The sequence below is a fragment of the Perca flavescens genome, chromosome 11, assembly GCF_004354835.1.
Source record: "Perca flavescens isolate YP-PL-M2 chromosome 11, PFLA_1.0, whole genome shotgun sequence".
Taxonomy (NCBI): Eukaryota; Metazoa; Chordata; class Actinopteri; order Perciformes; family Percidae; genus Perca; species Perca flavescens.
In genome coordinates this window covers 1,574,036-1,599,663 of record NC_041341.1, presented here as the reverse complement: position 1 = coordinate 1,599,663, position 25,628 = coordinate 1,574,036, and the positions used below count along the sequence as shown (strand labels likewise).

Here is a 25,628-nt window from a genome sequence, read left to right as displayed (position 1 = left end):
GGGCCAGACCAATTGTGGGTGGGCCTTAAATTAAAAACGTTATCAAATCACTGTTTAGCCTAATACAAATGACTGACTAATATACTGTTATATTATATATATTATATGTGCTTACATAATAAAGACTGTAATAGCTTGATGCTCTTTAAATATGTTGTTGCATTGTAAAAAATTTCGGTGCAAAGGACGGACCTATCCGCGATCGCTCGCCTTGGTTCTGACCAAAAGAAGAGAGCTTTGGACTCTCCATTACGCACCATACCTGGCTGTGCTATAGCGCATCTCTCCTAACCTCAGGCCTATAGACTGTAAAAGTGGTCAGGAATCTAATATTTCCCCAAAACATAGTTTAGTTCTGCTCGTATAACATGAGGCCGAATATTTCACAATTCTGTTCAACTGTTTTAAGTTTTCAACAATACAAATCAACAACACTGCCCGACAGTTTCAATCAATGTCATCTGTCATGTAAAACAAGACTCAAGAAAATTTCCTTACTTTAGTGTGATGATTCATGTTATAAACATGTTTAACAAAAATAAATAAATCACATTAACAAGACCTAAGCATCATTGGCCATAACAAGAGAAAACCATGAGGGAAAAAACAACTTGACAACAGTAACAAGCTGTTATAGAAATAGAATTGCGCCTGCAGCTCTGTAGCGAGTTATGAATCAATTATTTTAATCCATATATCTCATATAACGACATAATACAATACAGGCAGAGTAGTCTCCACATACCTTACTGTTATCCTCTGGCGGTCCTACACTATTAAACTCCCTAAAGCAGAAGAAGTGACCGGATACTTTAGCACTGGTTGAGTTGCGGGCTCATCCACGGAAGACCGATCCACAGGGCTATATCCATCGGGGCTATATCATCCACTCGCGAGGCAGAGGCCAAGGCATTAGCACTGGCGCTGGTCGCGCTAACCTAAACAACGACTGTTGCAACATTGTCCTTTACTGGAAATTATTTTCACACTCTCAGATCACTGGGAGCTAGCCTAGCCTAGCCTAGCCTAGCATACCGACACGCTACATCCAATCCCGAACCTCACTGTCTGCTGAACTTGCGCAGAAACATAAAAATAGACATGACTAGTTTTTTTAAATTGTTTTTAAAAACTAAACATTTAGACAATTTTGGCACAAATTATGAGATTATTTGCAGATTTTTAATAATTCTTCACCAAATCATAATATATTAATGAATTAATGTTTTTTGAAGAAAGGTTTTGGGTGGGCCTGTGCCATAACGCCGTGCCTGCTTAAGGCTCTCTTTTGAAGAATAAAAATAGGTTCAACGTTTGTTTTGTAAGTGTTTCCCAACACTTCCAAACAAAGTACAAGTAATATATGGAAGTATGAAGGAACAATACAATGTATACATTGAGCGTTGATTTAATAGGTTATTTGTTTTATACTGTATAGCAATTGATTTGGATATTTTAGCCTTAATAAAGTGTATATGTGGCTTCCAACATAATTTTTCATTGATTATTACTCACAAAAATTCTTTTACTTTTTCTATTTCAATGTCATTTGTTATAAGTTTTTTGTGTAAAGTTATTGCACGATTACCAAAAATTATGAATTTAGTTTTATTTAAGTTCAATGTTTCAACTTTTCATTTTTTTTAATTAATTTTCCACTGTATCCAAGAGTTGCTCCAAATTTTCCCCACAACAGATTAAATTAGTGTCATCAGCAAATAATATGGTTTTCAACTTTTTTGACACCTCCCATACATTATTTATATACAAGTTAAACAGCAATGGTCCCAACACTGACCCCTGGGGGACCACACAGGTGATGTTCTTTAACTTAGATTTATGGTTTTGCAGTTCAACATATTGTTGTCGACTATGTAAGTAGCTATTTAACCAAGAAAGTGCAAGAATTAGTCCCCCTAATTCCATATTTGTATAATTTCATGATCAATAAATTGTGGTCTACTGTATCAAAGGCCTTCTTAAGATCCAAGAATAACCCCACTGCATATTTCTTTTGTGCTATTGCTGTTGTTATTTCTTCTACAAATTGAATAACTGCATGTGAAGTTGTCCTACTAGCCCTGAAACCATATTGCTGATCACACAGTATATTATTTTTTGTAATGAAATTATCAAGTGGCAGGTTTCCTGCATGGCGTTCCCCTCTTCCTCCCCTTTCATGTCTAAGCTGTCCTGGTGATTAAAGGCAGAAATATGATGTATTTTCATAGATTAAACTAACCAGCAGTATATAAAGTCATTAAAATGAGCTCTACCTTTACTAGCTGCAACATTAAAGTCATCAACACATTAATGCAGCAATAATAAAAATACAAAAATATAATATATATTATTCTGCAGAATGAGTACTTTTTGTGCATTAAGTGCATTTCGATGCTGATTCTTTTGTACTTTTTACTTGAGTAACATTTTAAATTAGGGCTGTGCAATGAATCAAATTTTGATTGTGATTTTAATTCTGGCTACTGACAATCAGAAAAACAATGTTATTTTGTCTGAATGACCTCCGGAAGGCTAAATCGCTTCTTTTTTTGTTAGTATTTAGGCCTTCATTGTGACACCCCTATACTTATTATTTATATTAAAAAGTTCAAACGGGTAAAGTATGAAGGGAAATTTCACAGTTCATGGTGTGTTGATTTGTTTCACTGTTTCAATAAATGCAACATCTTTTCCAAAAGTTGTCAATAATGATTTCAAAATTGACCAAAATAATTCTTTCCATAATCGAGCAGCCCTATTTTGAATGCAGGACTTCTCAGTACTTCTTCCATCTCTACTTTTGTGTGGTGTAGTTTAACAGTTTATTATTAAAGTCAGCAAAATGACTCAGTGATGTCACTTTAATTGCTCATAAATTAAACTTTTCATTCGTAGGAGAAAAAGTATGTGTGTGTGTGATAACTGTTGTTTCTCAGTTGTCCTCTGAGGCCGGCACACTGTGACCACTGGGTGATAATTATCTGGCTGAAGTCAGGCCGCCCCCCCCCGAGGCCTGGCATGTTGTTCATCCGCGCTAATGACACTCATTACAGTCTCCTTACATCAGCTTCTGTGGACACCATATTGGTGTTATCGAAATAGATTGCATCATACAACACACACACACACACACACACACACACACACACACACACACACACACACAAAACAATCCCAACTTTACTTTTAAGATTCACTTTCTGAGGACTTTATTACCATACTTTATCCTCTTTGACCTCCTATAACATTACAAAGGTTTATTAAGACCATTTTAAATTTAAAAGAAATTACAAAAAAAGGTGGAGGGGGGTAAAATTAAGAGAGAACCCCCAGAATTTCCGAGATTAAAGACCTAAATTTACAGGCTTTCTAGAATTTGAGTTAGACCCAACATGTAAACAAAGCCCTGCAAACCTTTTACATATGTTTTGGACATCATCAACATCAGAATACATCATTTCTGGCAGTCAGTTTTTTCTTTTTTAAAGATTATTTTTGGGGCTTTTTTCTTTTATTTGTAGTGACAGTCGATAGACAGGAAAGGTGTGAGAGGGATTGGGAATGCAGAAAAGAGCCAGAGGTCAAACTCGAATGAAGGACAGCCTACATGGCGAGCACGCTCCTACTGGGTGAACTACAAGTCGCCCCCCCAGTTGTCGCAGTCGTAACAGTTATATATCTGAAACTCGCTGACACTTCTGGTCTCAGAAAATAATGGAACAACACCACATTTATAACGTCTTGGGTTTTCTGGTTCTGATTTAGTATTTTTAATATTTTAGAAGAAGGCGAACAATGAGCAGCTGACATACAGCGCGAGTAGGAGAGAGAGAGATGATGTCACAGAGACGACCAGCGATGTTTGCTCAGAACAGCTCATGGATCTAAAAGTTATCGTTCATTAAATCATATATAAGTCTGTAAATTGTGTGCAAGGTTGAAACTGCAGGCTAGTAAATGCTCTGTTGTTGGTTCACTTTTTTGTATTTGGGTAAGATCGCGTTCTCACCTGAAGTGAAACAAACTCTAGTTCACTTGGAAAAGAACCAAGACCCCTGTTTTCAAGCGAACCAGAGTTTGTTTGTTTGATCCGCACCAGAGTTCGGATGAGCTTTCACACCGGCCCAAACCAACCGGACTATCAGACCAAATGTTCCAGGGTTCATTTTAAACAGACCAAACAAGGCAGGTGTGAAAGCAACCTAAGTAATAGTAAGTGTAACATGCTGATCTTTTGCACTCTGCTGGCCAGGCGACTCGTTCTCTTCAGATGGAAAGACATTCTAGCCCCTTTGTATCCTCAGTGAATCAAATACGTTATGCAATATCTTAAACTAGACAACATAAGATACTCTCTCCAAAAGTCTTTTTTTAAAGTTTCTTTCTATTTGGCATCCTTTCTTAACATTACATTTTGTAGGAAAAATAGAAGCAAAGAATGTATGAGACAATATTATAATATAATATAATATAATGTGTTGTAATTGATTTTTGGATGGGTAGATGTTTGATTGATTTGTTATTTTTTATATCTTGTAAACACTGATAATCTTTAATCAACAGACATTGATCAAAAAGAAAAGTCCTAAATGTACAAGAAGCAAGCGTGGATGTCTTCTGAGATTCAAGTGGAAAACATAATCTAGACTTCTATAGAAACACACTTCTTTTCGGAGCCAGCAAAGTCGCCACCTGCTGGAAATGAGAGAGAATGCAGCTTTAAGGAGCTTCAGCATTGGCTTCCCTTTTGTTAGACCCAGAAGCTCCGTCCATTATCTTTCCAGTCTGTGCTTCACAGCAGTTTCGGTCTGAAGAAATGAATCCCTCTCTCCTTCTCCCTCCCCTCAAACCCCTCCATCCCACACCAGAACAGTGACAGAAAGTTGAAACTGAAAAATTAAATTGGAAATATAAACCGACAGTGAAATGTCATGACATGAAACATTGGGTCACCCTTCCTCCCAAATTCTAAAGGTCTACAACAACAAGCACGAGCAAACAATCACAATCTCAATCATGCTTTGCTGAATCTGCCGATCTTCCATTTTGCTGTTTATAGAAGCTGGCGCTTTACCAGAGAAATCAGAAAATCTGTGACATTCCTGTTTGGCATCACCATGTCCTACAGCATGTTAGTTAGTTAGTTAGAAGTAAATTCAATTCACTTCAAGTTATCTCAAGACACTTTACAGATAGAGTAGGTCTAGACCACACTCTACAATTCCAGTAATTCCCCCAAGAGCAAGCATTTAGTTATCAGTGGCGAGGAAAATTCCCTTTTAGGGAGAAACCTTGGGTGGTGAGGAAAACTTCCTTTTAAGGCAGAATCCTGGGACAGACCCCAGGCTCTTGGTAGGCGGGGTAAATAAATCTTTAAAAGTCATATTGTGGGTTTGAATGAGTCTCAAATGTTCATACATTGGTCTTTCGTCTATTTCTCACACAAATTTAAAGAACATGTTAGAAAATATATTATGTGCTGCTTTTTCTGCGCAGAATGAAGGTCAATTAACACTAGGCCTTTGATATCATAACCTAGAACAAATTGAAATTGATAGTGTTTGGTGGGAATTTGGTTTCACAATAATTTTAGTTTTGTATGTTACATTGTTTATTCTGTTTGATTATTTGTTTTTGTGTTGTGAACCAGATTTCCTCTGTAATTTTTATAACACAAGATTATAATGACGTAGGATATGGGATAAACAAGACAATCTACAGCCATAGGTATGGAATCACACAGTAATATCATCAAACCAAACGTCTTAAACATCCTCCATCCATCCATCTTCGTCCGCTTATCCGGTGTCGGGTCGCGGGGGGAGCAGCTCCAGCAGGGGACCCCAAACTTCCCTTTCCCGAGCAACATTAACCAACTCCGACTGGGGGATCCCGAGGCGTTCCCAGGCCAGGTTGGAGATATAATCCCTCCACCTAGTCCTGGGTCTTCCACGAGGCCTCCTCCCAGCTGGACGTGCCTGGAACACCTCCCTATGGAGGCGCCCAGGGGGCATCCTTACCAGATGCCCGAACCACCTCAACTGGCTCCTTTCGACGCAAAGGAGCAGCGGCTCTACTCTGAGCTCCTCACGGATGACTGAGCTTCTCACCCTATCTCTAAGGGAGACGCCAGCCACCCTCCTGAGGAAACCCATTTTGGCCGCTTGTACCCTGGATCTCGTTCTTTCGGTCATGACCCAGCCTTCATGACCATAGGTGAGGGTAGGAACGAAAACTGACCGGTAGATCGAGAGCTTTGCCTTCTGGCTCAGCTCTCTTTTCGTCACAACGGTGCGATAGATTGAATGTAATACCGCACCCGCTGCGCCGATTCTCCGACCAATCTCCCGCTCCATTGTCCCCTCACTCGTGAACAAAACCCCAAGGTACTTGAACTCCTTCACTTGGGGTAAGTACTCATTCCCTACCTGGAGAAGGCACTCCATCGGTTTCCTGCTGAGAACCATGGCCTCCGATTTAGAGGTGCTGATCCTCATCCCAACCGCTTCACATTCGGCTGCGAACCGACCCAGTGAGTGCTGAAGGTCACAGGCCGATGATGCCATCAGGACCACATCATCTGCAAAGAGCAGCGATGAGATCCCCAGCCCACCGAACTGCAACCCCTCCCCACCCCGACTACGCCTCGATATCCTGTCCATAAATATTACAAACAGGATTGGTGACAAAGCGCAGCCCTGGCGGAGGCCAACCCTCACCTGAAACGAGTCCGACTTACTGCGAGAACCCGGACACAGCTCTCACTTTGGTCGTACAGAGATTGGATGGCCCTGAGTAGAGACCCCCTCACCCCATACTCCGCAGCACCTCCCACAGTATCTCCCGGGGGACCCGGTCATACGCCTTCTCCAAATCCACAAAACACATGTAGACCGGTTGGGCATACTCCCAGGCTCCCTCCAGGATCCTTGCGAGAGTGAAGAGCTGGTCCGTTGTTCCACGACCAGGACGGAATCCGCATTGTTCCTCCTCAACCCGAGGTTCGACTATCAGCCGAACCCTCCTTTCCAGCACCTTGGAGTAGACTTTACCAGGGAGGCTGAGAAGTGTGATACCTCTGTAATTGGCACACACCCTCTGGTCCCCCTTTTTAAAAAGGGGAACCACCACCCCAGTCTGCCACTCCTTTGGCACTGTTCCAGACTTCCACGCAATGTTGAAGAGTCGTGTCAACCAGGACAGCCCCTCCACACCCAGAGCCTTGAGCATTTCTGGACGGATCTCATCAATCCCCGGGGCTTTGCCACTGTGGAGTTGTTTGACTACATCAGTGACTTCCGCTTGGGAAATCGACGACAATCCCCCATCATCCTCCAGCTCTGCCTCTAACATAGAGGGCGTATTAGTCGGATTCAGGAGTTCCTCAAAGTGCTCCTTCCACCGCCCTATTACCTCCTCAGTTGAGGTCAACAGTGTCCCATCCTTACTGTACACAGCTTGGATGGTTCCCCGCTTCCCCCTCCTGAGGTGGCGAACAGTTTTCCAGAAGCACTTTGGTGCCGACCGAAAGTCCTTCTCCATGTCTTCTCCAAACTTCTCCCACACCCGCTGCTTTGCCTCTTTCACGGCAGAGGCTGCAGCCCTTCGGCCCCGCCGGTACCCTGCAACTGCCTCCGGAGTCCTCCGAGATAACATATCCCGGAAAGACTCCTTCTTCAGTCGGACGGCTTCCCTGACCACCGGTGTCCACCACGGTGTTCGTGGGTTACCGCCCCTTGAGGCACCTAAGACCCTAAGACCACAGCTCCTCGCCGCAGCTTCAGCAATGGAAACTTTGAACATTTTCCACTCGGGTTCAATGCCCCCATCCTCCGCAGGGATGCACGAAAAGCTCCGCCGGAGGTGTGAGTTGAAAGTCTGTCGGACAGGGGCCTCCTCCAGACGTTCCCAATTTACCCGCACTACACGTTTGGGCTTACCAGGTCTGTCCAGAGTCTTCCCCCACCCCCTGACCCAACTCACCACCAGATGGTGATCGGTTGACAGCTCTGCCCCTCTCTTCACCCGAGGGTCCAAAACACACGGCCTCAGATCAGATGAAACGATTACAAAATCAATCATTGACCTTCGGCCTAGGGTGCTCTGGTACCAGGTACACTTATGAGCATCCCTATGTTCGAATATGGTGTTCGTTATAGACAATCCATGACTTGCACAGAAGTCCAACAACAAACAACCACTCTGGTTTAGATCAGGGAGGCCGTTCCTCCCAATCACGCCTCTCCAGGTGTCTCCATCATTGCCCACGTGTGCGTTGAAGTCCCCCAGCAGAACAATGGAGTCCCCCACTGGCGCCCCATGCGTCCATTAACATCCTAAAAATAACAATTTGAGAAAGAATAAAAACAAAATAGCAAAAAGTATCATCTCAAAAGTAAAGTAAAATTACAGTGCTGGGATTTGCTCTGGCTGAATTCAATTTGCTACAGCTGCTAACTGAAGGTCCGTCTGCCAACCCACAACCACAATCTTTCCCTGATGTTAACCAGTAGCGGTTTTTGGCACATGCGAAGTGGGCAGCCGCCCGGGGCGACATTTTTTCATGACACATAGATGCCGGGACGAGCACTAAAAATAAAAAAAAATCCTCAAAGCAGTTTTCTACTGTATTATCTATCATTTCATTGTGTGGGGAATTGGCAAATTGGCGCCCCCTGCAGCTGCAGGCGCCCTGCTTGCTGAGAAGGTTCCGTGCACAGAGAAGCTGCGTGAGAAGGGGAGCAGGGGACAGTTCACCTCTGGGTCAAACGGGTTGCTGGGTATAGGCGCTGATACCGTGGGTGCTCCGCTGATCGCAGTTACGTGTCAGTTAAACTTTTCATCTCCAACCTATCTGTATCTGTTTAGCAGTTCCGTTGTCCTGAGTTGAAAGAGAGCCTACTTTACAGCTTTATTATCAAGTTTATAGGCGTGTGTGTTCGTGTGGGCTACTGTCCATTTCCTAAGGTTCTGAAATGCAAATGACGTAATGAAGTAGGAAAACATAAATCAGCGCCTATGTTGCTGGGTCTCCCAAATGGAGCAGTCCAGACAAGAGGGGGAACGGGGGGACCATGAGCCTCCTTGAGCTTATCACTTTTATGCATGATAAGGATCTATCGGAGATCTACTCCAACTTTTGGACTGCTCTCAGGATTGCACTTACTCTGCCAGTCACTGTGGCTCAAACAGAGGAGCTTTTCAAAACTAAAGGTGATCAAGTCATACCTGAGGTCAACCATGTACCAGGAATGGCTCACTGGCCTTGCTGTCAGCAGTATCAACCATTCAATAGTGGAGCAGATTTCATACAATAACATCATTGATGATTTTGCATCAAGGAAGGCCAGAAAGGTCAGGTTTTAGTTTTCTTTTCTTAGTGCAATAGTGTAATAATTAGATTTTTGTTTTCACATGTGTGTGATGAAGGATTTGTGTATATTATGCCATTCCACTTGCCATTATTGTTATTTAATATCAATGTAGATTTATTGGCTCAAGTCGCCCTCTCTCTGCACTAGTTAAATGCCACTGGCTGTTATAAGAGATGTGGCCAAGGTGAGTTGCCGAGTGCAGCACAGAGTACAATTATTGTGTATTTATATATAGGGTTGGGTACCGAAACTCGGTGCCAATAGGGAACCGGTGCAGACGTAAACGGTAGTAACGAGACCGAATAAGAACGAAAGTTTCGGTGCCTCATTTCGGTGCCTGACTTTACACTACAACTGACAGCATGTAACGTTAGCCTACCTTTAGCTAGCAGCTGGATTAATCACGGTTAAAATGCTGATAGCTAACGTTAAACAGTGTAAAGTGTGACTGTATTTCACTGTGGAGGACTTCTACAGCGGGATGTAACAGTCTGCAGCGCAGCAGCAATTCATAGATATACAGTATGTTTATATGGTCGGAATTAAACATCACAGATTCACTTAAAACAGGTAGCCTTGTGGTGCATTCACAGTAATTGTAAAATACCCTTTTCCCATCTGGGGTTCAACAGCAATTTACTGGTGAAATAAGTTATTGTTATTGTTATAATTATTACATTATTATTAAATCTTCAATTTTGACCATGGCCTTAGCAATAAACAAGTCACTGACTGTTGTTTACTACACTTATTTTTTTTCTTCTTCTTTTTTTTAACTTTATTGAAAAGTACCGGTTCAGGCACCGTTTAGGCACCGGCACCGTTTTAAAAGTATCGATTTAGCACCGGAATCGGAAAAAAACCAAACAATACCCAACCCTATTTATATATGTATGAACATACGTGCACTGTGATTTATGAACATAATATTAAGAGTTACAAGTGGATTGTTGTACCTTATCAAGTGTAGCGGCATAATGCCCTTTCTAGCTAGCCTCTGTGCTAAAATAACATGCTATTATTTTGTAGTGTGCGTGTAAGCTACTATGAGCCAACTGTATGACTGACCAGTACATACTCTGTTCCTATTCAGATAATAAATGGGCCCATCACAGCGTAAAGATCAACAAGTCTCCCGCCCTTCATTCATCATTCTACACACAACGCAGATTCGAAGGGTGGCTCAAACAAGCCAGTCACAGATGTGTGACTGAGTGTGGTTATACTTGCATGTATACACCTTAACCGGAGTATAAAGTGGTTAAGCATCTGCGCATGCCCCAACTGCCTCTCCCCCACTCTGCTGGAGTGGTTTTTGAACCGGAAATATTCAGTCAGCCCTGTGATTTGTAGTCGTTGCTATGACACCATACAACAAAACAGTGTTGCCCGAATCAGCGGCGGGCAATCGGCAGCAAAGAGCCTGCGGTCCGTCTGTTTTACACCCCGCCGACGCAGCAGCAGGCAGGAGATGGCTAATGTTAGCTACCTAACAAAGTTAGCTTGTTAATTCTATCTGACACTGGTTACATATATAAGGAGCCAAACAAGTTGTCAGTCATCTGGCAAGAGCACTGTGCTTTCCTATGCTGTAACAAGAGTGTGAATGAAACAATAAGTTGGTAAATTTGACTAATTTAGTGGCCAGTGTTAAGAAATTATCTAAAAGACGTGTTCTTCGATTTCTGGAGGAGGAAGGAGAGGCTTGGGTCGAATTGAAAGTTAACTAAAAAGTTTAATGAAACAACATGAAAATGACAAGACAAAACACAATCAAACACAAAACATAAAACACTGCCAGCAGCAGACTGCAAAACATGCTTCCCCTGTCGGGTCACAGTTAGCAGCCATCTGACATGACAAACAATACACTGTAAAACAGCGGACTACAGAACCTTGTTCCCTTGTCGGGTCCCAGGCTTGTAGTGTCGAATCTTTCTCCTGCTCCCACATTTATTCCTGTCTCTCAGGATAAGGACCCACCTCTGAATTTCAAGTCACAGACTAAAGTTGTTTGTCATGGAAGTGTTGATTCTACAGTAATATGCATTTCCTTTGTTCTAATCACGTCTAGCTCAACAGGGGATGGCTCCCCAAAAAGAGACAACAATAGTTACCTTTCCTGTGGGGACAAGGAGTCTTCTTCATATGCTAAATGTCAGACATGACCTGATTCATTCTTTAGAAGCTAGGTTTTGGGTGAGGCAGTCAAATGCTGATTAGTGTAGTTACTTGATTAAATTTAGCTGCAGGCCCCATTAAACATTGTTTTCCAAACATAGCCTGGCTTTAACTATTTTAAACCTAACACCAGTCTGTGTAATAACCCGGGTAAGACTATACCCCAGTTACTGATTCCATTACTTACCACACTTCATGTTTTTGGAAATTATTATCTTGTTTATTAAAACTTTCATTAGCACTTTAATTTGACTGGTCTCTTCTCTTTGTCACATGGTTTGGGCCGGTTGATGAGAATCCGGACAAGCCCCCACTTGTCACAAATATAGTTTCCTCCTTCAATTTGCCACCCTGTTTTTTGTTTACATCGTGCAACTCTGGTCTGAGGTCTCTGATGTGCCCTCTAGTGGAATCCTTTAGTAACAAGCCTAGTACATGGGCAAGTATGTGAACAATAACTTTCACGATGCAGCAGGTTGACTATGCGAATGTGTGGTTAAAAAGTAAGTATATCTCCTTGGCTATATCTCCTTGAGCTACCTGAGCGCCCAGGTAGCTCAGTTGGTAGAGCGTGCAGCCATAGGAAGAGGTTTATTCCTCGACAATGAGGCCCAGGGTTCAAATCTGGTTTCCTGCATGTCCTCCCCCTCTCTCCCCTTTCATGCTGTCCTGGTGATTAAAGGCGAAAATGCCCAGAAAATCTTCTTTTAAAAAAAAAGTATATCTCGGTTATAGTAACACACACACACACACACACACACACAGGCGTAGTCAGTGTGTGACACAGCGTAGCTCCCTTTGGACCCTGTGTGTACAGGTTGCTGCTCTCAGTGTGACAGCAAAACAGGATAAAAGTTCAGCTGCTGCCCCAGTCTGCTGTAGGCCAGGGGGGGGGGTGCTGTATATTATCCTAACTCCTAAATTTTCATACACTAATGAAAAGACTGTTTTGTGAATATTTTTATGACTGTATTAACTAGACAGACAACAAGACTTACAATCACACTATATAGCACTGTTTATTCTGTTGGCTGATATATGTACTGATTTTCTCAGCTATTATAGGTCACAAGTAAACAACTTCCATAAATTGTGAAAGCTTTTGAGACAGGTTTATTGCAATCGCAAAGTTTTCACTTGTGGAAAAGGACATTTGATTCTCTATCCTCTGTGAGCCTTGTTAACATGGATACATCTCTTTTTCTTTGAACTGACATTGTGTTCAATGACAAATATTAAGTTACTTGTTGATTTAGTTCATGTGACTCTGACCTTTTTCCACCCATGTCTATTTGTTGGACATGTCTTTTTAACTAAATGAAATGTGTTAGGTGTGCTGACTGTTTTCAAGCAGAATTGTTGAGATGTGCTGTGTATGCAACTTACATGCATGCAGGCTTATTGTATGTTTTGTGTCTCGCTAAAGTGTTAAAATAGGACATTTTGCTGAGACAATTTTTATCTATTTTACTGTACATTTATATGTTCAACCTTTCCCTTCATCACTCACTTCTCTTCTTCCAGCTCTGCTGTTGTTCAGACATGAAGAGCAACAACAGCCTGAATCCTTTGTATTTTCAGTTCACTCTGTTTGCAGACTTTGGGCCCCTCAGATATCTGTTCTTCAGTCTGTGTCTGTTGCTCTACATGACTGTTGTCTCTGCTAACATTGTCATTATTCTGACAGTCTGTCTGGAGAAGTCTCTGCATCAGCCCATGTATATTTTTATCTGCTGTCTGTCTGTTAACTCTCTGTACGGCTCAGCTGGCTTCTTCCCCAGGTTTCTGATGGACATTCTGTCTGACACTCATTTAATCTCACGTCTATTATGTTTCATTCAGATATATGTTATTTACACCTATGCAGGATATGAGCTGACTCTCCTCGGCATCATGGCCTATGATAGGTTTGTTGCTATTTGCCAGCCTTTACATTATCACAGTAAAATGACGTTTAAGATGGTAACACATCTTGTGATTTTTGCCGTGCTCGTCCCTGCATTTGCTGTGGGTTTCATGCTGTATCTTACTGTTCGATTACCGTTGTGTGGCAATAAACTGAATCGGCTTTTCTGTTCCAACTGGCCTGTGGTTCAGCTCTCCTGTGTGGACACAACTCTGAACAACATAGTAGGTCAGTCTCTTGTGATAACAACCATCTTCATCCCCCTGTTCTTTGTCCTGTACACCTATCTACGTATTCTGCTTGTCTGCAGGAGAAGCTCGTCTGAATTCAGAGGAAAGGCGTTACAGACCTGCCTGCCTCACATCGTGACATTTGTAAACTATTGCATCTCAGTGTTCTGTGAGCTTTTGCTAAGTCGATATAGCATTGATGAAATTAATCCGTTTGTTATTGTTGTTTTATCCCTGGAGTTTTTGATCATTCCCCCCATTAATAACCCTCTAGTTTACGGCCTGTGTCTGCCGCAAATCAGACGAGTAATTTTTAGCTTTTTTAAAAGATACGGAAAATGATTCCTGCTTCATTATTTTACACACAACAAGCACAGAGAGAAACTAATGAAGCTTTAATTCTGTTATTCACATAATGGGCTTCTAGAATATAGTACTGTCATTTTAACTGTAGAGATATTTTGTTTGTTCACATTTATTTAAAACAAATCGGAATACAGGTAAAGAAAATAGATCACTTCCCCCCTTATCACATTAAATATATTAATGTTTGATATGCATGATCCAAATCATCAAAATAAAATACATCTTACGTCTTCATATTGAATTATATTTTGTGCCCAAGCTTAAATGTTATTTCTGTATATGATCTATCATATTCTATATGTAATAAAACACATCTCTCATGAGAAATAAAGCATACGATGTATTGCTTAATAACAAAATATGTTTGGCTTAATGACTGTTTTCTTCTGGAACAAATAGTTATTGTCTATTATATTATATCAACTTTGTTTTTAACTTAGTTTATTGTGTATCTGAATGCTTCCAGTTGCCCACGGGGATAATAATAATAATAATAATAATAATAATAATGTATACTTTATTAATCCAGCAAGGGGAAATTCCAATATATAAAATATATATGAAACTGAACTGGACTGTAGTGAGCCATTTGAACTTTGAAATATTGCAGCTGTGTCAAAAGATTTAAAGTTATGTGGAAGTTTCAACAACAACAAAATCCACCATATCTCATTAACCTCTCCAAAAGAAAAAGCTGCTAACACGTAAACAACTTGACCAAACTCTGGAGGCCAGAGGCCTATACTACGAATCCAGATCAACATGCCCTGAATTTTTTCTGCTACCCGACTTCACTAATCCCAACAACCGCGGTCCTGCATATGCTGTGTCACGACGGTGGTTATCAACTAGTTCAGTCAACCATCAGGGTTTCCCAATCAGTTCACTTAAAAGAGGCGATGTTTGTGCACCACGACCAATCGCAAACATCTACCAGAAGCGTATATTTTAAACAAGAAGAGCAAACTATAATTCTACATAAATATGAAGAACACAATCACGGTTTTACAGGCAAAATGCAGGAAGGAAAGTTGGCAAAAAAAAAAAGAAATGATGCTGTTTTATTTAAATCACAACGCTTATCCTATCAATATCACTTCCAGTGGTGTAGTCTATGTGATAGTAAGCTCCAGGATTTCTATATAGGCTACCCACTTAAAAATGCCCAATGACACGTAACAACTTTCCATTATATTTTTGATTAATTTTGAATTATCATCCGTGCTTTTTTCTTAACATCTATAGGCTGAATATAGGTATTTTTTTACTGTAAATTGGTGCATTAAAGTGTATCGGAATGCAGGAAATAAAGTCTTTGATGCTTAAAACTTCCCTGGGGGAGGACACCCAGGCCGCCAGACTGGATCAGGAGGGACGCTCACAGAGGGAAAATGTCAGGATTCACGGGATAAAGGAGGGAGCGGAGGACAACGCCACGTCAGTGATTGATTTTATTGAGAATCTCCTAAGAGAAAAGTTGGAGTTGCCTCCATCACTTAACCTCCAGATCGAGAGAGCCCACCGGGCGCTTGTGTCACGGCCCCCGGATTCCCCACCGAGGTCCATGCGTGGTAAGCTTCATGAGTTTTAGAAGAAAAGAGGAGATAATAAAGATAGCATGGCAAAAAAGAGGCTTTGTGTACAGGGAGAAGAAGGTGTTTCTGGACCATGACTACGCTCCGGAGGTATTGAGAAAGCGGAAGGAGTATGCAGAGGCAAAGAAAGTTTTGAAGGAGAAGAAAATACGCTTCCAAACACCGTTCCAGGCAAAACTACGGGTGTTTTACCAGGGAAAAATCTACGTTTACAACACGGCTGAAGAGGCGACTAAGGACATGGTGAGGAGAGGGTTTCAGGTGGAGGTGGTGAAACCCATGGAGAATGGACAAGAGAGGGTCAGGCGCCTAACCTGGCAGGACAGCTGAGCTAAAAAGGATTAACCATCCAAAGAGACAGAATCCGGATTTAAACAGAAACTGCTAACCATTAAGAGGATCTAGGACAAAGTCAGATGGACTTCAGATTTAGGGACAAGGTTTGAATAGTTTCTGTGTACTTGGATTATGATCTGCACATGATTAAGGTGAGAAATGGACATCTATTCATTTGAGTTGTTTTGACTTAAAAGGGCGATTTCCTCTACATATTTTACCAAAAGTCAGGGTGGCTTTTATTTTGCTGTAGCTCTTTAGTTTATTTCCTTTTATTTTTTCTGTTTGCTTTTTCTTTGAGCTGTTGGTCACATGGACAAAGTGGACCACAGCACAGAGGGCCCACTTCCCCTAGGAGGAAGGGGACATCCCTCAGAGCGGACTTGCCATCTGGCCTCGAAACGCAGACCCCATGCAAGGAAGTTTTCTGGTTAATCACTAGTTCATCAGTGATTAGTTGTATTTCTGTATCATTAATGTTTAGGGCAGTTTGGCAATTTTGTAGCATAAGGGGTAAGCATAGGACGGAGGAGACGGAAAATCAGCGAATATGGCAACCCAGAAAAGATTATTAAAGATAGCATCATATAATGTAAACGGGATACTCAACCCAATTAAATAATCCAAGATACTAGGCAAAATGAAAAAAGAGGGGGTGGGGGTGGCTCTGCTGAAGGAGACCCACCTGTCAGAGAGGGAGCATGAAAAGCTTAAACGAAATGGATTTAATCAAGTATCTTCTTCATCCTATAGAACAGGTCATAGGCGGGGAGTGGCCACTGTTTGGGCAGTGGGATACGGAAGTCCACAATTAGCAAAACATTCAGAGGGCTATTGGCAGAGTTGGGAGTAATCAATGTATGTAGAGAACTAAACCCTAAAGGAAGAGACAACACTTTTTTTCTCATCACCCCATTCAATATATTCAAGAATAGATTATTTCTTAATGTACAGTAAGGACTGTTACAGGATTGAAAAATGTGAAATCGGGATAAGAGACCTATCTGACCATAGTCCAGTATATTTGACTTTAGCTATGTCAAGAGAAACAAAAGCAACACTTTGGAGGCTGAACATAAATGTGCTAAAAGGACAAATGAAGGAGGAATTGGTTAAGGAAATTCAGACTTATTTAAGGGAAAATGATAATGGAGAGGTGTGTCCATCGGTGCTGTGGGATGTGGATAAAGCTGTAATTACAGGGAAACTTATTGCTAAATCAATATATTTGAAAAGGCAAAAACAGGAAAAACTCAATAAACTTGAATCAAATCTTAAGAAACTAGAAAAACAACACAAAAATAAAGTGGATCAGAAATTAAACCAAGAAATTAAAAGGGTTAAAACTGAAATAAATGACATCCTAGCACAGGAGATTCAAAAAAAAGCTGATGAACTTGATACAGAGGTATTATGAAACAGGAAGTAAGTCGACAAAGCTGCTGGCCTATAGATTAAAAAAGCAAATGGCAATTAATAATTGTGCTTTACACAAATCATCAATCATTAAAGAACAAATAGCAAAATATAGTAGTAGAATAAAAAATAGTAATGAATACAAATTTAAAACCATTTAAGACACATAAATAAAAAATATAGTTCAGTATAATAGTTAATATGAGAATAAAAATCCAAAAATAAAATTTACAATTCCGTATTAAAATTGTATACGAAATAAAATACAAGAATAAAATTCCCTGTTTTCGATAAAAGAATTAACAAAAAGCATCATCAAAAAGAAAGGTATTCAGCCTTGATTTAAAAGAGCTGAGAGTTGGGGCAGACCTGCAGTTTTCTGGTATTTTGTTCCAGATATGCAGAGCATAAAAACTGAACGCTGCTTCTCCCGGTTTAGTTCTGACTCTGGGGACCACAAGCAAACCTGTTCCAGACGACCTGAGAGGTCTGGGTGGTTCATAAAGCACTAACAGATCTGAGATATATTTTGGTCCTAAGCCATTTAGGGATTTATAAACCAGCATAAATATTTTGAAATCAATTCTTTGAGGCACAGGAAGCCAATGTAAAGTCTTTAGAACTGGAGTGATATGATCCACTTTTTTTGTCCTAGTGAGAACTCTTGCTGCAGAATTCTGAATCAGCTGCTGAGTTTTGCTAGTTTTTTAGGCAGTCCTGTAAGGACGCCGTTACAGTAGTCAAGTCTACTAGAAATAAAAGCATGGACCAGTTTTTCCAAATTCTGCTGAGACATAAGTCCTCTAATTCTTGATATATTCTTAAAATGGTAATAGGCTGATTTTATTATTGTCTTAATATGTCTGTTAAAATTCAAGTCCGAGTCCATGACAACACCAAGATTTTTTGCTTTGTCTGTTGTTTTTAACAGGGCCATTTGAAGCTGTGCACTGACTTTCAGTTTCTCTTCTTTTGCTCCAAAAACAACCACCTCAGTTTTTTCTTCATTTAATTTAAGAACATTTTGGCACATCCAGTTGTTGATTTGTTCAATGAAGTTAGTCAGCTTTCTTATTGGACTATAGTCCCCTGGCATTAAAGTTGTATAACGTTGTGTGTCATCAGCATAGCTATGGTGATTTATCTTGTTGATTTCCATAATCTGATCCAGTGGAAGCATGTAGATGTTGAACAAGAGAGGTCCCAGAATTGAGCCTTGGGGAACTCCACGTCATAATTTTACGCTCAGATACATAATCGCCTATAGACACAAAGTAGTCTCTGTTCTTTAGATATGATTCAAACCAGTTAAGAACTGATCCTGAAAGGCCGACCCAGTTTTTCAGTCGATCTAGTAGTATGTCATGGTCGAACGTGTCAAATGCCGCACTAAGATCAAGTAACACCAAGACTGAGGTTTTGCCACTATGTGTGTTAGAGTGAATGTCATTAAAAACTTTTACAAGAGCCGTCTTAGTGCTATGGTGTGGTCAAAAACCTGATTGGAAAGCATGAAAACTGTTGTTTACAGACAAAAAAAGGGTGAGTTGTCGAAAAAACGTTTTTTTTTTTTGATTTTACTTAAAAATGGTAGGTTTGATATTGGCCTGTAATTGCTCAGTAGTGATGTATCTAGATTGTTCTTTTTTAAAAGAGGCTTGATGACTGCAGTTTTTAGGGCCTCTGGGAAAGTACCTGTAAAAAGAGATGTGTTTATAATATGTAGGAGATCTGAAGCCAAACAGTTTAAAACAGTTTTAAAAAATTTGTTGGTAAAATATCGAGGCAACAGGAGGAGGTTTTTAATTGTTGTATGATGTCCTCCAGGTTATTGTGGTTGATCATATGAAATTGTGTCATAATGGAATTTATATTGCTTGGTCTCTGGGACAACACCGGACCTGTGCTTGATGCGGACGCGTTGACTGTCTGTCTAATTTTTTCAATTTTATCTGTGAAGAAGGGGGCAAATTCGTTATAGGGTTTAACGGATAAAAATTCAGATTTTACTGGGACTGGAGGGTTTGTTAGTCTATCGACTGTAGCAAATAATGTACGTGAGTTATTATTGTTTCTAGCAATAATTTCAGTGAAGAAAGACTCCCTTGCATTCCTTAGTTCAAAGTTATAAGTTTGAAGTCTCTCTTTATAGGACTCATAATGGACCTGGAGATTACTTTTTCGCCATCTATGTTCGGATTTTAGACACTCCCTTTTTTCTGCTCTTACCAATGTGGCATTTCTCCATGGGGATTTATTTTTAAAAGAGACAGTTTTATCCTTAATGGGGGCAATGGCATCAATAATGTTTGTAATTTTGTAAAAAACAATTCAAATTATCTACAACGTCGGTCACTGAGACCCCTGAAAGAGCAGGTGTGGAAGAGAAAATCTGAACAAATGACTCACTAGTGTTCTCAGTGATATACCGTTTTTTGATTACCTTAGTTTGAATCCTTTTTTTACAGAGAAAATGCCATTAAAGAATTCAAATTAAAGATTAAAGTTCCTTTGTCCTGGGGATTGTCAACATGAATGTTAAAATCGCCAGCAATAATCACACAATCAAAATCAATACAGATCGCAGACAGCAGTTCAGCAAAATCTTCAAAAAAGGCTGCACAGTATTTTGGTGGCCTATAAATATTAAGAAATATAGCTTGAGGAGAAGACATCAGCTGAAGAGCCACATGTTCAAAACTAGCAAAATTGCTGTAGGATAATTTTGTACATTTAAATGAATCATTAAACAAAATAGCGACTCCACCACCTTTCTTATTAAGTCTATTCTCAGTCATGAAGTGAAAAGTAACTGGGGACCAGAACTCAGCTCTGACCAGGGAGATCTCAACTGAAGAAGTCAACTCAGCAATTTTGAAGCTGAAGACAAATAAGGATCCAGGCACGGATGGATATACATCTGAGTTTTATAAAGTGCTGCGGGAACCATTGATCCCCCTGCTGAAAAATGCATTTAACTGGGTACTCAAAAAGGGAGAAATCCTGAACTCCTGGAAGGAAGCTTTCATTTCGGTTATTCCAAAAGAAGGAAAGGACAAATTGGAATGCTCTAATTATAGACCAGTGAGTGTTCTTAACCAAGACTACAGACTATTCACTGCCATTCTAGCCAAACGTTTAGAAACAATTTTGCCAGATATAATTCACCAGGACCAGACTGGATTTATAAAACAAAGACAGACACAGGATAATATTCGGTGCACATTGCATGTAATGCAGACCATAATCAAAAAAAGATTAGAAGCAATAATAGTGGGACTGGATGCAGAAAAGGCATTTGACTCTGTCAGGTGGGATTTCCTGTATATGGTGCTGGAGCGATTTGGTTTCCATGAAACTTTTGTCAAAACTATTCAATCTCTCTATAATAAACCCACGGCCAGGATTAAGATCAACCTGAGTCACCTGACGCAACCCACTGAATCTTTACCAGCACTCATGTCAACAATTGAGGACTTTGGTTTATTATCAGGCTATAAATTGAATGTGAAAAAGACACAGGTCCTCACATTCAACTATGTTCCAGATGGAAAAAAATGGATTTTGACAGCACATATCTCCGACTCTTGAGGACAAACCGTTGAGTTTTCATGTGACGGTGGGCTTTTCCAGATCCACAAAACACATGTAGACAGGTTGGGCATACTCCCAGGCTCCCTCCAGGATTCTTGTGAGAGTGAAGAGCTGGTTCGTTGTTCCACGACCAGGACGGAATCCGCATTGTTCCTCTTCGACTACATCTTTGACTACATCAGTGACTTCCGCCTGGGAAATTGACAATGATCCCCCATCATCCTCCAGCTCTGCCTCTAACATAGAGGGCGTATTAGTCAGATTCAGGAGTTCCTCAAAGTGCTCCTTCCACCGCCCTATTACCTCCTCAGCTGAGGTCAACAGTGTCCCATCCTTACTGTACACAGCTTGGATGGTTCCCCACTTCCCCCTCCTGAGGTGGCGAACAGTTTTCCAGAAGCACCTTGGTGCCGACCGAAAGTCCTTCTCCATGTCTTCTCCAAACTTCTCCCACACCCGCTGCTTTGCCTCTTTCACGGCAGAGGCTGCAGCCCTTCGGTACCCTGCAACTGCCTCCGGAGTCCTCTGGGATAACATATCCCGGAAAGACTTCTTCTTCAGTCAGACGGCTTCCCTGACCACCGGTGTCCACCACGGAGTTCGTGGGTTACCGCCCCTTGAGGCACCTAAGACCCTAAGACCACAGCTCCTCGCCGCAGCTTCAGCAATGGAAACTTTGAACATTGTCCACTCGGGTTCAATGCCCTACCCGTTTGGGCTTACCAGGTCTGTCCAGAGTCTTCCCCCACCCCCTGACCCAACTCACCATCAGATGGTGATCAGTTGACAGCTCCGCCCCTCTCTTCACCCGAGTGTCCAAAACATACGGCCTCAGATCAGATGAAACGATTATAAAATCGATCATTGCCCTTTGGCCTAGGGTGCTCTGGTACCAAGTACACTTATGAGCATCCCTATGTTTGAACATGGTGTTCGTTATAGACAATCCATGACTAGCACAGAAGTCCAACAACAAATAACCACTCTGGTTTAGATCAGGGAGGCCGTTCCTCCCAATCACGCCTCTCCAGGTGTCTCCATCATTGCCCATGTGCGCGTTGAAGTCCCCCAGCAGAACAATGGAGTCCCCCACTGGCGCCCCATGCAGGACTCCATTCAAGGTCTCCAAGAAGGCCGAATACTCCGAACTCTTGTTTGGTGCATATGCACAAACAACAGTCAGAGTTTTCCCCCCCATAACCTAGGCATAGGGAAGCGACCCTCTCGTCCACCGGGGTAAACTCCAACGTAGCGGCGCTCAGCCGGGGGCTTGTGAGTATCCCCACACCCGCCCGGCGCCTCACACCCTAGGCAACTCCGGAGAAGAAAAGAGTCCAACCCCTATCCAGGAGTATGGTTCCAGAACCGAGACTGTGCGTAGAGGTAAGGCCCACCAGATCTAACCGGTAGTGCTCCACCTCCCACACCAGTTCCGGCTCCTTACCCCACAGAGAGGTGACATTCCACGTCCCCAGAGCCAGCGTCTGCTGCCCGGGTCTGGTCCGTCGAGGCCCCTGACCTTCACTTCCACCCATTTGGCAGCGCACCCGACCCCAGCAGTTCCTCCCACAGGTGGTGGGCCCATGGGCTGGAGAGATGGGAGCCACATAGCTTTTTCGGGCTGTGCCCGCCCACCAGACGCTCGCCATCTGGGCCTGGCTCCAGACAGGGGCCCCGGGCTTCCTCCGGGCAGGGTCACTCCATCTCTACCTCGTTGTATCATAGGATTTTTGAACCATTCTTTGTCTGGCCCCTCACCTGAGACCACTTTGCCTTGGGAGACCCTACCAGGAGCACACAGCTCCAGACAACACAGCCCTCAAGGTCATAGAGACACACAAATAATTGCTCCCACAGTTGATTTCTTCACAACAATTGCAGATTCAGTCTTCCCAGCCTGGTGCAGGTCTGCAATTTTGTTTCTGGTGTCCTTTGACAGCTCTTTGGTCTTGGCCATAGTGGAGTTTGGAGTGTGACTGTTTGAGGTTATGGACAGGTGTCTTTTATACTGATAAGTTCAAACAGGTGCCATTAATACAGCTAACAAGTGGAGGACAGAGGAGCCTCTTAAAGAAAAAGTTACAGGTCTGTGAGAGCCAGAAATCTTGCTTGTTTGTAGGTGACCAAATACTTATTTTACCGAGGAATTCACCAATTAATTCATTAAAAATCCTACAATGTGAATTTCAGGATTTTTTTTCTCATTGTCTCTCATAGTTGAAGTGTACCTATGAAAATTACTGGCCGCTCTCATCTTTTTAAGTGGGAGAACTTGCACAATTGGTGGCTGACTAAATACTTTTTTGCCCCACTGTATTATTCTGCAGAATGAGTACTTTTTGTACATTACATTGCATTTTGATGCTGATTATTTTGTACTTTTACTTGAGTAACATTTTAAATTAGGGCTTTTCAATGAATACATTTTTTATTGCAATTTTGATCCCTGCTACTAACGATCACAAAAACAATGTTATCTAGAAAAACTATTATTTTACAATAATAGTCAGTGGACAATAATAGTGTCCACTGGGTGATAATTATCTGGCTGAAGTAAAAAAAATGGCAAAAAAATAATCTAAAAAGAAATAGGATATCTCCTCGGCCTTAGCAGTCTGGGCTCGGTTATAGCAACACACACACACACACACATAAGAGTACTCAGTGTGTAACACAGCGTAGCTCCCTTTGGACCCCGTGTTTACAGGTTGCTACTCTCAGTGTGACAACAAATAGGATAAAAGTTCAGCTGCTGCCTCAGTCTGCTGAAGGTCGGGGAGGTGCTGTAGGGGAGGGTGCTGTGTATTATTCTAAAACCTATGTTTACATACACTGATGCAAAGACTGTTTTCTGAATATTTTTTTGACTGCTGGACAGACCACAGGACACATATGAACACTATATACAGTATATTGTTTCAGCTGATTATATCAGCTGTTATAAGACACAAAAGTGGACAACTTCACTACGCTAAAAGCTTTACAGAAAGGTTGAACGTAATTGCAAATATTTAACTTGTGGAAAAGAACCCTTTGAATGTCTGTCATGTATGAGCCTTCTTAACCTGGATACATCTCTTTTTCATTCATTCAACTGTAATATTGTTCAATGAAAAGTGTGAGGTTGCTTGTGCATTTAGTTCATGTGACACTGACCTTTTTCCTTCCATATATATTTTTTGAATATGTCTTTCTGAACTATCTGAAATGTGTTACTTATGCAGAATATTATCAGGCAAAATTGTTAGAAATGTGCAGTTTATGCAACTTACATGAATGCAGGTTTATTGCAAGTGTTGTGTCTACTGTTAAAATAGGACATTTTGATGCACACATTTTAATCTGATTTACTGTACCTCAATCTGTTTTCACTTCTCTTCTTCCAGCTCTGCTGCTGTGCAGACATGAATAGCACCAACAGCCTGAATCCTTTGTATTTTCAGTTCACTCTGTTTGCAGACTTTGGGCCCCTCAGATATCTGTTCTTCAGTCTGTGTCTGTTGTTCTACATGACTGTTGTCTCTGCTAACATTGTCATTATTCTGTCAGTCTGTCTGGAGAAGTCTCTGCATCAGCCCATGTATATTTTTATCTGCTGTCTGTCTGTTAACTCTCTGTACGGCTCAGCCGGCTTCTTCCCCAGGTTTCTGATGGATATTCTGTCTGACACTCATTTAATGTCACGTCCATTATGTTTCATTCAGATATATGTTATTTACAGCTATGCATCATGTGAGCAGACTATTCTGAGCATCATGGCCTACGATAGATTTGCTGCTATTTGCCATCCTTTACATTATCACAGTAAAATGACATTTAAGATGGTAACACATCTTGTGACTTTTGCCGTGCTCTACCCTGCATTTGGTGTGGGTTTTATGCTGTATCTTACTCTCCGATTACCGTTGTGTGGCAATAAACTGCACAGAATTTTCTGTTCCAACTGGCCTGTGGTTCAGCTCTCCTGTGTTGACACAACTCTGAACAACATAGTAGGTCAGTCTCTTGTGATAACAATCATCTTCATCCCCCTGTTCTTTGTCCTGTACACCTATCTACGTATTCTGCTTGTTTGCAGGAGAAGCTCGTCTGAATTCAGAGGAAAGGCGTTACAGACCTGCCTGCCTCACATCGTGACATTCATGACCTATTCTTTCTCTCTCTTCTGTGAGCTGTCATTGACTCGATTTGAGGCTGATAAAACGAATCCGATCATCACAGTTGTTTTATCTTTAGAGTATTTGATGATCCCCCCCATTAATAACCCTCTAGTTTACGGCCTGAGTCTGCCTCAAATCAAAGGAGTGATTTTTAGATTTTTTAAGAAGATTCTTGCTACAAAATGTAAAACTTGAAACGCACATTTAGCAAACCATATATTGCTAAGCTACAAAATATGCTTCTTGAATATGTGAAATGTATTTGTCCATAGATCTTGTTTTCTATTACATAACTTTTAAAGGGGGGCTTTGAAACTCACATTGTGAGTTTGAATTAGTCCCAACTGTTCATAAAAAAATCAATTTCTCACACATTAAATGTTAAAGCACGTGTTAAAAGAATATTATACGTTGCTTTCTTTAGGCTGACTAAAGGCCAATAAAACTTGGGCCATTGATATCATAAC

At 41.3% G+C, this 25,628-nt stretch overlaps 2 protein-coding genes across 2 annotated transcripts; both read left to right on the top strand.

The window, feature by feature from the left end:
• Positions 1–13,100: 13,100 nt before the first annotated feature.
• Positions 13,101–14,036, top strand: LOC114564215 (olfactory receptor 10A3-like). Its single transcript, XM_028591455.1, has one exon. It carries the CDS (start codon positions 13,101–13,103, stop codon positions 14,034–14,036), a length of 936 nt encoding a protein of 311 aa, XP_028447256.1.
• A 1,321-nt stretch (positions 14,037–15,357) lies between these two features.
• On the top strand, positions 15,358–25,356 carry LOC114564213 (olfactory receptor 51L1-like). The gene is made up of 3 exons (XM_028591454.1): positions 15,358–15,620; positions 15,706–15,955; positions 24,388–25,356. Exons 1-3 carry the CDS (start codon positions 15,358–15,360, stop codon positions 25,354–25,356), a joined length of 1,482 nt encoding a protein of 493 aa, XP_028447255.1.
• The last annotated feature ends 272 nt before the right edge of the window (positions 25,357–25,628 follow it).

Coding starts and splice junctions, on each gene's coding strand:
- LOC114564213 (XM_028591454.1), top strand. CDS start 15,358: ATGCAGGAAATAAAGTCTTTGATGCTTAAAACTTCCCTGGGGGAGGAC. Junction 15,621..15,705: donor CCCCCGGATTCCCCACCGAG/GTCCATGCGTGG, acceptor CTTTGTGTACAG/GGAGAAGAAGGTGTTTCTGG. Junction 15,956..24,387: donor TGGAGAATGGACAAGAGAGG/GTCAGGCGCCTA, acceptor CTCTTCTTCCAG/CTCTGCTGCTGTGCAGACAT.
- LOC114564215 (XM_028591455.1), top strand. CDS start 13,101: ATGAAGAGCAACAACAGCCTGAATCCTTTGTATTTTCAGTTCACTCTG.